General features: G+C 42.0%; 1 protein-coding gene across 1 annotated transcript; it reads left to right on the plus strand.

Annotated features, from left to right (window-relative positions):
* The first annotated feature begins 1,797 nt into the window (after positions 1 to 1,797).
* Positions 1,798 to 13,876, plus strand: LOC148360568 (leucine-rich repeat LGI family member 2-like). The gene is made up of 8 exons (XM_088341436.1): positions 1,798 to 2,071; positions 2,148 to 2,219; positions 3,669 to 3,740; positions 3,821 to 3,892; positions 3,971 to 4,042; positions 7,976 to 8,145; positions 10,291 to 10,455; positions 11,358 to 13,876. Exons 1-8 carry the CDS (start codon positions 1,905 to 1,907, stop codon positions 12,191 to 12,193), a joined length of 1,626 nt encoding a protein of 541 aa, XP_088197562.1. The 5' UTR covers positions 1,798 to 1,904; the 3' UTR covers positions 12,194 to 13,876.
* Positions 13,877 to 14,403: the final 527 nt, after the last annotated feature.

Consider the following 14,403-nt stretch of genomic DNA (forward strand, 5'->3'; position numbering starts at 1 on the left):
TGCTTTTGCCGCTTAAATTAGGCACTTCTACCGGCTCTGACCAACTGGCCTTTTCAGTTGCTTCTGCCGCTTAAATTGGACATTTCTACCAGCTCTGACCAACTGGCCTTTTCAGTTGCTTCTCTGCCGCTTGAATTAGACACTTCTACCAGCTCTGACCAACTGGCCTTTTCAGTTGCTTCTGCCGCTTAAATTAGACACTTCTACCAGCTCTGACCAACTGGTCTTTTCAGTTGCTTCTGCCGCTTAAATTAGACACTTCTAAAGAGACAGTGTGTGATGTTTATTGGGTAACTTAAACCTTTGTTTATCAAAATATCAACAATATGATTTGAATAATCATCAAAAATATATGAACTATCATATAAATGTGCATTTTTTTCCAAATACTCGTAGGTTGAAAATTTGCAATTACTTGACATAACATGAGGCTTACCGAGAGGGAACTGACGGGATTGTTGTCAGTCTTGCCAGGAAAAAAGTGCTTTGAATTTTTTTCCTCTTTTTTTCATTTTTCTTCATTTTCTCTTGCTTTTGTCTTTTTTACTTTTTTTTGTTATCTTCCTTACTTTATTGCATTTCTCTTCTTTTTCCGTAGCATTTTCCTTTTCATCTATTTTACTTTCTTTACTATCTTTTTTTATTTTCATTCTTGTTTCCTTTTTATCTTCTTTTGTCTTGATTGCCCCCACCCAGGCATTACAACCCAACTCCGCTGGTAAGAAGCTTGAGTTTCTCTTTAGCGTAAATGTGCCAAAAAGTGTCTTACCATTAATATCGAGCAATAGAGAGGATTTCTTCTTCCGAGGGGGAGTGGGGGGTTGTGCGTGACAGAAAATAATTGAGAAGCACTGCTTTAAATACAGTATCATTATTTATCACTTTAAAACTACAAAAAAGTGTTGCATCAGCAGGGTTGGGTAGGGTTACTTTAACTTGATTACTTTCAATTACTTTTGTATTACTCCAATACCAAATATGCTAGTAAAAGACAAAAGAAACTAAATATGAACAAAATGACTCCATTTTGTGCAGGCTTGGGGAGTAACGGAATACATGGAACGGCAAAAATGATGTTGGCAAGCTGTTTGGATTTATTTTGCTTTTGTTTAAGTCGCATTTAATGTTCGTTTTGCCGGAGATCAAAGAGATCAAAGCTTACCACATGTTGTGAGTCATAATTTTGTTCATATTTGTTTTTTATTAGCATATTTGGTATAATAATAATAATAATAATAATAATAATAATTTCCTTGTATTGTCATTCTGTGTAACAATGTACACAGAACGAAATGTCGATTGCACCTGACCCGTTGTAGCGAGCCGATGCAGCCGCAGCCAACAGAGGGCGCCGCCGACCACTTTTTAAGTCTTAGGAATGACTCGGCCGGGGCGCGAACCACCGACCTCCCAGTCTCAAAGCGGGCGCCTTCCCATCTAGGCTACTGAGCTGGTATTGGAGTAATCCAAAGGTAATTGAAAGTAATCACGTTAAAGTAACCCTACCCAACCCTGCATTTTATGTTAGTTTTGCCGGAGATCAAAGCCAGGAGAGAAAGCTTACCACGTGTTGTGAGTCATAATTTTAGTCATATTTACTTTCTTTTGTCTTTTATTAGCATATTTGGTATTGGAGTCATCCAAAAGTAACTGAAAGTAATCCAGTTAAAGTAACCCTACCCAACCCTGTGCATTAGTAAAAGAAAGTCGTTCAAAAACGACTATTTTAAAAAGATGAGTAAAATAAATCAATCAATCAAAACCGCTTGCATCAACGCGAGTGCGCAGCGAGGCGCGTGCCAGTCGGTGCCAGGACAGGACAGCACAGGACAGAAGCGTCCTCGCCTTCTCGATGCGATAAAGGATCCTTTTTTTTTTGATTGATAAGGAAAAGAGTTGCCACCATGCGCCGCCTTTTGCTCTCCTTGTTCGCGCTGATGTGCGTTTGCAGCGGCAACAAATGGAGAAAGAATTTCAAATGTCCTTCATCATGCTCGTGCACGAAGGAAAGCGTCATGTGTGTGGGCACTTCGCAGTTTCCGCGCGCGCTCCCGAGTCACATCAACTCGCTGTAAGTAAGCTTTCATTTTGAAACGTCGTTTTCGAAAATTAGCGTCAAAAATCTCATTTTCATGTTTCTCGAACAGGAGCATCGTTAACGGCTCCATCGCAGAAATACCAGAAGGAATGTTTTCCCTTATGCCTTCTCTGCAGCTACTGTAAGTCTTTACAAAAACAAACAAACAAAAAAAAATCATTAATTAAAGCCCCAATGTGTAATATTTGACCACTAGGCGGCACTGTGTTATCTGGTGTGAGCACACAGAGCACAGCAGGATGCCGGACAAAAATGGCGCCAACCTGAGTGAAGAATTCTGTGCATCATAAATACAAAATTTTTGACCTTTGAATTTCTGGGGTGGCAGCACGGCGGCGCAGTGGTTAGCGCTTGTGCGGCACAGTTTATGTCTTGGGAACCTCCTGTGTGGGTTCAAATCCAGCTCCAGACTTCCTGTGCGGAGTTTGTATGTTCTCCCCGTGCTTGCATGGGTTTCCTCCGGGCACTCCGGTTTCCTCCCACATTCCAAAAACATGCATTTCAGGTGAATTGGCCGGTCCAAATTGTCCCTAGGTGTGAATGAGCGAGTGAGTTGTCTGTCCCCGTGTGCCCTGCGATTGGCTGGCAACCAGTTCAGGGTGTCCCCTGCCCACTGCCCGATGATTGCTGGGATGGGCTCCAGCACCCCCGCGACCCTACTGAGGATAAACGGTGTCGCTAATGAGATGAGATGAGAATTTCTGGGGTTTATAAAAATAAAAATCAGTATAATAGTTCGAAAACCAGTGCCAAGAGCACAGCCTAGCAGCAAGATGCCAGACAAACATGACGGCGACCTAAGTAGGGATTCCACCATGTAAAAGAAGTACATATTTTTTGACCTATGATTTTCTATAAAAATTATCATTTGTATTGTAGTTTTCAAATCAATGTTTTTTTTAAACTGAATGTAAGTCTTTTGTACCACTAGGAGGCACTAAATATTACACACAGTCCCTTTAAGTTTTGTGCACTGTTGAAAAGCGATGCATAAAAATTGCATTATTTTAAAGACTGTGTATTTGATTGTACGCATTAGCGGTGTTTTCTTTGTATTTTATCCAAATAAGAGTTCAAGGGACAGTGTGTATTATTGAGCGCCTCCTAGTGGATAAAACAAACTTACATTAATAATAAAAAATAATATTGATTTCGATGATGTGTAAAAAATATATGAACGTGTGTTTTTTTAATCCTCGTAGCTGGAGAAATTTGTAGTTTGTTTACAAAATACGAGGCTTTTCTAAAGGGAGCTATCGTGAGTGTCTGACATCTTGCTGCTACATATATATATATATATATATAATTTTTTTTTTATTTTTTTTTTTGATAACCACTTCCATCGGAGGTGCATGTTTCCAGGATGAATCTGATTGGTTTGGACAGGAATCACATATTTAAATGCAGTTTATATTGTTGGTCGCTAGATGGCGTGCGAGTATAATAAATGAGTAATAAGAAAGTGAAACTTTATAAACAATGCGTCTCGGTAACTTCAGGGAGGCCAGCTCTCGAGCAGACGATATTAATGGGAAATGAGCTTATGTAACACACCTTTTCTATTTTGCAGGCTTTTAAATGCAAACTCTTTAACTACAATTAAAGATGATGCCTTCTACGGGCTTCCAAATTTGGAGTATTTGTAAGTATTTGTAAGCATAAGTATTCATACTAAGCGAAATAAAACTAATTTAATAGATTTATGTACTGTTTGTTTACCAGGTTCATCGAAGGGAATAAGATGGAAACAATCGGTAAAAAGGCCTTCCGAGGACTTCGAGATCTTACACATCTGTGAGGATTTATTTTCATTCGATTTCAAATTAAAAGCGTCTCGGAATCTGAATCCCGTGTTTTCATATCCCCTTTTAGTTCCCTCGCCAATAACAAGATGAGCTTCCTGCCAAGAGACTTGTTTTCTGACTTGGATTCATTGCTGGAATTGTGAGTCAGCGCTTTTGTGTGTGTCCTGCATTTGAATGCGCTTTTATTCTGCTGAGTCAGGCTGGACTTGGTGTTCGATTGCAATAACCAAATGAATGCAGCAGAATCTGAGGATAACACTTTAATTCTTTTCCAAAAAGAGGATTGTTGCATGTCGGGGAATAAAAACTAATTACCTAATGCTATTATGTGTTTGCTTACTACTACAAGCTTTGGGGCTCAAAACTAAACAAATCAAGTATTTCACACGGGATTCTGAACTCAACAACGAGAATTGTGGGAAGTAGTTCAGCCACTACCACATCATCATCATCTTTATGAGGCTGTGACACCAACCAATAGAAGACCAGCATCTTTTATAATGTTGACCTGTCATGATTACCAATGTGATTCACCTGTGCCTGCTCATTTGACGCCAACCACCGCGGGTTCTGATTGGCTCCTTGTCCCTATTTGAACCCAGACCTGTCCTGTTGTCAGCCCGTCTGCGAACCTCTGTTTATACAAGGCAAGTCTTTTTCGACCCTGACTCCCGCCTGTCCCGTTTTTGCTCCCGTTTGTCTCCAGCTATGACCTGTTTTGATCCCGACCACATCTGCTCTCCCGTTCTGGCTTACGACCCATTTTTGATCCCGATTACGTCTACTCTCCCTTCCTGACTTACGACTCGTTTCCGACCCCGACCACGCTTTGCTCTCCCAGTCCCGGCTACCGACCAGTTTTTCCGTCCCTGACACCGCCATCGCTCACTACGGAAGATCAACTTCCGTGTTCAGATAACAATCCGAATGCGAGAGCGACTTGCTACCCGCGTCCAGCGAACACCGGAATGTGGGCGCAGCCCTTCCTCCTTTTTTCAATAAAACTTTTGGTAAACATTACGCAATTGGGTCCTGTTTCCATTCTGGTCGTTACACGACCAATGGCAGACAAACATCTTAGGGACAAAATGAGGCACATGACTTGTACTTTCAGCAAAAGTAATTAAGGACGGGAGAGCATATCATATTTCTTGATAATTTCAACCTTCGTTTCCATGCGTATCATCTCCTTGCTTCTCCCTTTAGCATCCCTGCTAGACTTGGGACCCACAGCTAAACAAAGTTTACTACACGAGATTCTTAATTGAACGAAGAGATAAACTTGTGGGATGGAGTTCAGCCAATAGTACTTCTGTATTTTCGTAATGATGTGACGCAAACCAATAGCAGACCTGCATCTTATATGACGTCGACCAATGAGAGGCAGGCATCCCAGAGATGTAATAGGCACGTACCTTGCTCACAATCATACGCACGAACACAGAAAAGTTTGAATTTCTTACGTTTTTGGGCATGTGAAATAATTTGCCGTTGATGTTGTTAGGGCTGCAACAACTAATTGATAAAATTGATTAACATCAATTATTAAAAGCGTTACTAACTTAATAGATCATAGATTTTTTTGTATCGCATGATTTATGAGCCACTAAGTATTTTAAATCAATGCAAATATGAAAGCATACAATTCCGTTGTGAAGCCGGGAGTTGTAGTACCACTTGAGTCTCGGCAGAGGGAGCTATGACCGTTTTATAAAAACGTTCTCATATTTTTTGAATTCTTTTTATTGAACATTATTACAAACACAATTGGCATGAAAGTTTCCACTTTGATATGTTTTACTGTTTCATCATGAGACAAAGTTAACAATATTCAAGGGAACAGAAAGTGCTGCAGCAGTATAGAGAAAAAAAAACAGAAAAGAAGTAAAACAAGTAAAAAGAAAAATACTAATAATGGCATGTTTAACTCTACACAAAGGGCAGATTCTTAGGCATATTACATATCATTTGGATATTGGGGATGTTTATTATATTAAAAGATTTGCCAAAAAAGAGTATTTTACATATTTGAAGGTGGATAGCATGTCAGGAACCAGAACAGGATCAGGACCCAAACGCGTGACGTTACTCACACAAGCCTTTTATTTTACGGGAAATGGGGAGTCATGCACGTTAGGCAGCAGTCTGGCGTGAAATGATAGGAAGCCAGAGACCGACATGATCAATACCAATTGCCCGAGTAGATATAGGACAGATGGGGTCGATACGGGACAGGACAGACAGGATAGATAATGAAACAGGATATCGAAAATAAATAGGACAAACTAGACAGGAACGAAAACTGGAGAAAACAATAAACAGGACAAAAATTGACGTAAACAAAACTGGGAACCGAAATTAAACAGGAGAAAATAAACGGGAACAATAACCGACAGGAAATACCAACAGGAAACAGGACCGAGTCAAATCCCATGTCTTGCGGGGCAGAAGTTCGTAGGCGGACTGACAAAGGAAAAATGAGAGCACTGAGCTTAAATAGACAGAAAGCCAATTTGTCAATGAGCTGCAGCTGGTGCCACACGGGCAGGGCCAATTGGACGCCATGGCAACCGTGACATAGCATATGTTTGTATGTATTTTTGTTTATTGTTATTGACAAACGCTTAATTTTTTATTGTTTAATATTATAGAAGATTCTGTTGTTTTTCGCACTATTTTTCCTATTTGTCCAAAACTTCAGTATTTGAATAAAGGGGAGGAAATTAAAAATATCATTAAAAAAGCCGATGAGTCAAAAAAATAATCGAGCGATTCATCGATTACGAAAATAATCTTTAGTTGCTGCCTTAGATGTCGTACGGTGGGGAAAATGCCGTCATATTGTATTCCACATTGTGTTGTGAACAGGGTGGGGTAGGGTTACTTTAACTGGATTACTTTCAATTACTTTTGGATTACTCCAATACCAAATATGCTAATAAAAGACAAAAGAAACTAAATATAAATAAAATGATGACTCACAACACGTGGTAAGCTTTCTCTCCTGGCTTTGATCTCTTTGATCTCCGGCCAAACGAACATAAAATGCGACAGAAACAAAATGAAAATAAATCCTAATGGCTTGCCAACATCATTTTTGCCGTTCCATGTATCCCGTTACTCCCCAAGCCTGCACAAAATTGAGTCGTTTTATTCATATTTAGTTTCTTTTGTCTTTTATTAGCATATTTGGTATTGGAGTAATCCAAAAGTAATTGAAAGTAATCCAGTTAAAGTAACCCTACCCAACCCTGGTTGTGAAACAATCTAAAGATTGTTCGTTTTTAAGGGGCCGTAGTGAATGCATAATCCCAAAGGTGAGAACCACCAGGAAAAGTATGTGTGTGTCTGTGTGTGGAGTCAAACTTTGGAAAAATTTACAAGACGAGATCCTACAATGTCCAACTATTCACTTGTTCAAATTTGAATACAAAAAAAAACATTCCTGGCGGAATACAGAGATGAAGAAAATGGGGTATGAGTGATACGAGAGATTGGGAATAGTGCGTCTAAAACTATGGTTAACTTTGTTGTTATTGTTGCTATTGTTATATCAGGACTGTTATTGTTAATATCATTACAATTGTTGTTATATCATTTGTGTATTTGGTGGGGAAGATGAAGAGGTATGGAATATAAGCATCTGCTTCTTACTACCTCTTTTCGAACATATTATGTCACATTATTTCGTTGTTGAGTTATTGTTTTTGTTCTGTTTTTATTTTGATGTTCGAATAAAGTTTTCATTCAAGGTGGGGACGCTGTACCCTAGGGGTTTACCGCAGTATAATTTTTGTTGGGGTGGCAGTGGCTCAGGAGCTAGAGCGCTCGTCTTGGGATCAAGAAATCGCAGTTCGAATCCCAGCTCTCTGTGTTACATGTCGAAGTGTCCTTGGGTAAGACACTGAACCCCTAATTCCCCCAATAAGCAGGTTAGCGCCTTACATGGCTGCATGGCCGCTATTGGGAAATGTGAAGCACACTGTAAAGCGCTTTGGGAAGTCTTGACTTGAAAAGCGCTACATAAATGCAGATCATTTCATTTCATTTTGTTTCCTGATGCATTTGTCAGAGATCTCCGAGGTAACACTTTCCAGTGTAGCTGTGAGAACAAGTGGCTAATGGTGTGGCTGAAGAACACCAACGCTACCGTGTCGGACGTCTTCTGCGTAGGACCGCTGGAGATGAAAGGCAAACGTCTCAATGACCTTCCCATTGCGGAGGGACACTGCATGTCCACAGGTAAACGGCTAAAGCTGTCATGATTACCGATGTGAATCAGCTGTGGCCGCTCTTTTGGCGCCAACTGCCTCGGACTCTGATTGGCTCCCTGTCGCTATTTAAACCCACGTCTATCTGTCACCTGTTGTCAGTCCGTCTGCGAATCTCAGTTTACTCTAGGCAAGCTTTTTTGACCCTGACTCCCACCGGTTTTTGCTCCCGTCTGTTTCCCGGCTTCGACCCGATTTTTGATCCTGACCACGTCCACTCTCCTCTCCTGGCTTTTGACTCGTTTCTGATCCCGACCACGTTTTCTGCTCTCCTGCCCCGGCTACTGACCCGTTTTATCCATTCCGGACACCGCCATCGCTCGCCACGGAAGTCCCACTTCCGCGTTCGGAGCGACCTGCTTCCAGCGTCCAGCGATCACCGGAGTGCAACCCTGAGAGAAGACTGAGAAAACATAACACAAGTGGGCCCTGTCTCCGTTCTGGTCCTGACAGAAGTGCCCTTGTGCAAGACACTGAAGCCCCTAATGCCCCAAAAAGGAAATAGACACGTTGCATAGCTTACGCCACTATCGGTGTGTGAGTGTGTGAAGCACATTGTAAAGCATTTTGGGAGATTTTCAGTGACTTGAAAAGCGCTACATCAAAGCAGTGCAATGAATTGCATTCATCCATCCAACCTTCCATTCTTCAAACCATACATCCATTCCTCATCCCTCCATCCAATCAATATTCCATTTCCCAATCGATCCATTCATCTGTCATTCCATCAATCCAACCTTCAAACAATCATCCTGTCATGACTGATTACATTCACCTGTGCCCGCCCGCTTGGCGCCAGCTGCTGCTGGCTACCTGATTGGTTCTCTGTCCTACTTAATCTCAGTCCTTTCACTCCCCTTTTGTCAGTCCGTCAGCGAACCTCTGTTTTCACAATGCAGGCAGTTTTGACTCTGACTCCCGTCGGTCCGTTTTTGTCACCCGTTTTCCACTTGTCTCTTCCTGATTTCCCCGTTTGTCTCCTTCTACGACCCGCTTTTTCACCCTGACCACGTTTTGATCTCCCGTCCCGGCTAACGACTCGTTTTTTTTGTTTTGTTTTTAATCCCAACCATGTTCTGATCTATCGTCCCGGCCAACGAACTGTTTTTCCGTCTGACTACGCTACGATCTCCCGCTCCGGAAGATCCACTTCCGCATTCGTAACACGCTCCGATCCCGTGAGCGGCTTGCTTCCCACGTCCAGCAAGCACTATATCGCTGGCGCTGATTTTTCCTCTATATCTTGTTGGAATTAAATATCAAAATGTGCCGTTTACCAAATTGTTCGAATTAGTAATCTGACTCCATTAACCAAACACAACCTACATTCACCCAACAATAAATGCATGCTCGTTTCTTGAGGGAAAAGATGAACAGGAAGCCAACATTTCCTCACGGGGGCAGATTTAATTTCCCTAACAATTTAACTAAGTGTACTCCATCAAAAACAGCCGAATTAGTGACGTTGGAGTCTCTGGGGAGCCCTCTTCTGAAGTCCTTTAGCTTTCTCCTTTTGGCCATCTTCTCCCCGCATAATGGCGTGCCGACTCCTCCCATGGGCGCGCCAAGGAAGCCCCCTGGGCTTCACCATCTCGTAGAAGAGCGTCCCGATGTCTGGGGTACTCAAAACAACTCTGAGCGTTTCGACATCATCAGGGCCTTTCTGCGTCAACAGCGTCTGGATGTGCTGATTACCTTATCAGCCGTACGTCCCGTTCTTGCCGTTCCTGTAAACAACATTTTCCACCAGGGTGCCCTGACCTCGCTCCACAGCCCAGTCAGTGAATATATTTTGCATTAAATGTAATTTGTATTCAATCGTATAAAATCCTTTATAGTCAAATGTATAAAATCCTTAATTCTTGATAAACTTGTGAGAAACGTTACGCGATTGGGTCAACCATTTGTTCTGGTTCTGACATTATCCATGTTTCATCCGTTTTTCATCTATCCATCCATCCAACAGTTCATCCATCGGTCTAGCCATACTTTGTTCAGTTGTATAAATGAATGATTTCTCAATCTAGCAAAATTTAAATCCATATTCTTTGGTACAAAGAATGAGAAATGATAATGCAACTGTCATGTTTTTCCTGTCTTGATCCCCCTTCCACAGATTTTGTACGTCATCAATCCATTCCGATTCAGTCCATGTCGGCGGACATCTTTTCCTTCAAGGATGACATCTACGTGGCCATGGCTGCCCCCAACTCCAACAGTTGCGTGGTACTGGAGTGGGATCATGTTGAAATGAACTTCCGGAAATTTGACAACATAACAGGTTGGACTTCGTTTGTTCTTAGAAATAGTCTGTTCTAAATTTTGAAAACAGGACTCGTGCCACAAGCCAGAAACGGAGACAGGACCCAGTAGCGTTCGTTTACACAGTTTTATTGATAAAGACAGAGAGAGCCGTGTTTGCTTCCACGATCCGATGATCGATGGACACGGGTAGCAGGTGGCGGAAACGCGGAAGTGGCACTTCCGTGTCGAGCGAGGATAATCGTAGGCATCAGGGATACTGATCGTTAGCCTGGCCGGGAGAGCAAGGGCGGTATCGAGTCCAGAAAAGAGGTCGGCAACAGGTATCAGGCGGGAAACAGGGCAAAACAGGTCGGTGGTCGGAATGGCAGGTCAAGGCAGAAACGGGCCCAGAAACAGGTCGGCAACAGGTATCAGGCAGGGGAAAACAGGGCAGGAAAATGTCGGAAGGTATGAGCTTGCCTAGCTGGGACTATAGGTTTGCAAACGGTCTGACGCTGGTAACAGGGAGCTGGGGGGTTTAAAAAGTGGCAGGGAGCCAATCAGCGACCAGGGCTGATGGCGCCAACGGGGCAGCCGCAGGTACCCCGAATCAGTAATCATGACAACTCGTGGAAATTGAATTTGAATTGTCTTTATTTTTAGTGGTTAAAACTGGGGGACTATTGTTTTCTATGAGATTACACATAGCACATCTGGATAAACATCTAATAAAGACTTCAAAGAAAAAGAAAAATGATGAATCCAGCAGCAGATGTAGAAGAACCCTAGTTGGGACAGTTTCTCCACCAGGATCCCCAGGATGATGTTGTTGAATGCCAAGCTTAAATCCAAGTAGAGCATCCTGACGTAGGTCCACGGTTACTCCAGGTGGCTCAGCGCAGAGGCCATTATGTATTAAAATGCTGTTTATTTCCACAGGCAAGTCCGTCGTCGGGTGCACGTCGGTCCTGGTAGAAGAACACGTCCTGATCATCGTCACTCAGCTCTTCGGGGGTTCCCACGTTTACAAATTTGACGATCAGCAGAACAAGTTCACCCACTTCCAGTCCATCGAGGTCCTCAACATCTCCAAACCCAACGACATCGAAGTCTTCCGCATGGACGACGAGTGGTATTTTGTGATCGTGGACAGCTCCAAGGCCGGTCTGTCCACGCTATACAAATGGAGCCACCAACCAGACCTGAACCAGACCGGCTTCTACACCTATCAGTTCCTTCATGAATGGTTCCGTGATACGGACGCCGAGTACGTGGAAACGGACGGGAAGTCTTACCTCATCTTGGCGAGTCGCTCTCAATCGCCCGTCGTTTACTTGTGGAACAAGAGCACCTTGAAGTTCATGATTCATAGCGAATTCCCTGACGCCGAAGACGTAGTGGCGGTAAAAGCTTTCCGTGTTGAAGAGGAACTATACCTGGCTATGACCTGCTATATTGGTGACTCCAAAATCCTGAAGTGGACCAGCAAGCAGTTCACCGAGATGCAGACTCTTCCTTCACGAGGAGCCATGGTCCTCCAGCCGTTCTCCTTCATGGACAGGCACTACCTTGCCCTGGGCAGCGATTTCTCCTTCACTCAGATTTACTTGTGGGACACGGAGAGCAAAACCTTTCAGAAATTCAAGGACATCTATGTTCAGTCTCCGCGGTCATTTTCTGCGGTCTCCACAGACCGAAGGAATTTCATATTCTCGTCTAGCTTTAAGGGCAAATCTATTGTTTTTGAGCATGTTGTTGTAGATTTAAGCTTATAAGGTGAAATAACTTGCTTCAGAACAGTCACGCTTCCACAATATATAATAATGACTCTTCCTTAGCAGGCTTTCATTTTACTACTACAAACGCCTGAATGTGGATTTTGCCAAGATAGCTTTTCCCGGTGGTGCTTTTAGCTCTTAAAAGCCACTCTGTGTATAGCTGAGCCCTGCATTTGATGGTCAATGGCCCAGTGCCATCATTCATGCATCTATAATATTTTGTTCCACTGTTTTCCTCTCTAGCCCCTCATGTGAGCCACTATTTTGCAGGCAATGGCTCACAGGTAGCCAATGTTGTTATTGAGAGCTTGTCCTTTTAACACTCAACAGCCACTTACCCCAAATGGGATGGTTGCCAAGTTCAGTCATTTAGTCATATTCAAATTTTTTCCACTGTTTCCTTCTCTAGCTACTAATGTTGGACAGTTGGCAGCAGGGTATGGCTCGAAGCTAGCCACTATCGTTATTATTTGGTGTTGATGCTTCGTCCTTTAGTGTTACTCTCCTTTGACAGATCGTGGATCACATGATTCAGGCTTTTTGCACTTTTTTTCCACTGTTTACTTTACTAGCCACTCGTGTTAGCCATTTGGCTGGAGGCTATGAATCGGAGCTAGCCACTCATGTTATTATTAGCTGCTCCTGCGTAGTGTTTTAGTGTCACTCTCCTTTCACAGAGAGTCGTTCCATGATTCAGGCATTTTACACTTTTCTTGCACTGTTTTCTTTACTAGCCACTTGGCTGCAGGCTATGGCTCACAGCTAGCCACTATTTATTGTTAGCTGCTCTTGCTTTGTAATTTAGTGTCACGTGCCTTCCAGAGCTGAGTTCGGTGATTCAGGCATTTTACACCTTTTTTCCACGGTTTCCTTTTCTAGCCACTCAAGTTAGCCATTTGGCTGGAGGGTCCGGGTAGTAGCTATCCACTATTGTTATTATTAGCTGACAAATGCCTTATTTTACTGGCACTTTTAGTCGCTTCTCTTGCTCTTGCAGTTGGCCACCTACAACAGCGCTGACCAACTCCAACTATTGGCTATTTTATTTTTTAATATGTTTTGGGGTTTTCGTTCGTGAGGATTAACACAAACGTTATGTCCTGTAATTATCTCGAATTCAGAAAATATGGAAGTTGGCTTGTCAAATGGTACCCTTTGGGCTTTTTAGTGCGTCTTCTTCTAATGTAAACGCTTCAGCTCCATTCTATGCAATAACGACCTCTAGTGGTGAATCACTACACACTGTCACTTTAAAGCTCAAGGTACATTATACATCGACTATGCAAAGTACATAAATGATATAATAATAATAATAATAATAATAATTTCCTTGTATTGTCATTCTGTGTAACAATGTACACAGAACGAAATGTCGATTGCATCTGACCCGATGCAGCCGCAGCCAAGAGAGGGCGCCGCCGACCACTTTTTAAGTCTTAGGAATGACTCGGCCGGGGCGCGAACCCGAACCTCCCAGTCTCAAAGCGGGCGCCTTACCATCTAGGCTACTGAGTATTGAGGCTGCTATTAAAATGCTTGACATTGTGATTATTTATTGAACCACAGGCTGTAACTGTAGTACTGTATATATAAAATTATGCATACTTGATCATTTTTTTGTGACTAGTGAATGCTAAATCAATATTTACTATACGAATGAATAAAAACAACTACAATTTGCATTGTGCTTTTGTTGTGCTTTGTTTTTACATAATTAAATACATGAATTTATTTGAATTTAGCACTTTTTGGACTAAAAACTTGTATAAAACATTGAAGCAAAATACTTGTGATTTTTTTTAACCCTAAGGCTTTTAAAAGTGTCATGAAGTTCAATAGCAAAGGGGTGCGACTCGCAATTTGATTGGCTTAAATTGACTTGTGACTTGTGCTAAAGCTAGCTATCCAGGAGCTAGCTTAACATTGTCTGAAAATTGCTTGATAATTTGAAATTTAAACATAACAAAAGTTATTTTCGATAATGGCTCCTAATATTTTCATTCTAATATTTGAGTGAAAACGTTTGTATTTATTTTTGATTTTAGCAAGGAGACTTACAATTTGATAGGCTGAAAGTGACTCACGTCAGCTAACCAGGATCTAGCCATACGGAATCGAAAAACGGCTCTATTTTCACACTAGTTATTAGTTTGTATTTTCTATAACGACTACTACTATTTTCATTCAAACATTTAAATGAAAAAAAA

The sequence above is a fragment of the Urocampus carinirostris genome, chromosome 8, assembly GCF_059441175.1.
Source record: "Urocampus carinirostris isolate Australia breed hairy pipefish chromosome 8, RoL_Ucar_1.0, whole genome shotgun sequence".
Lineage (NCBI taxonomy): Eukaryota > Metazoa > Chordata > Actinopteri > Syngnathiformes > Syngnathidae > Urocampus > Urocampus carinirostris.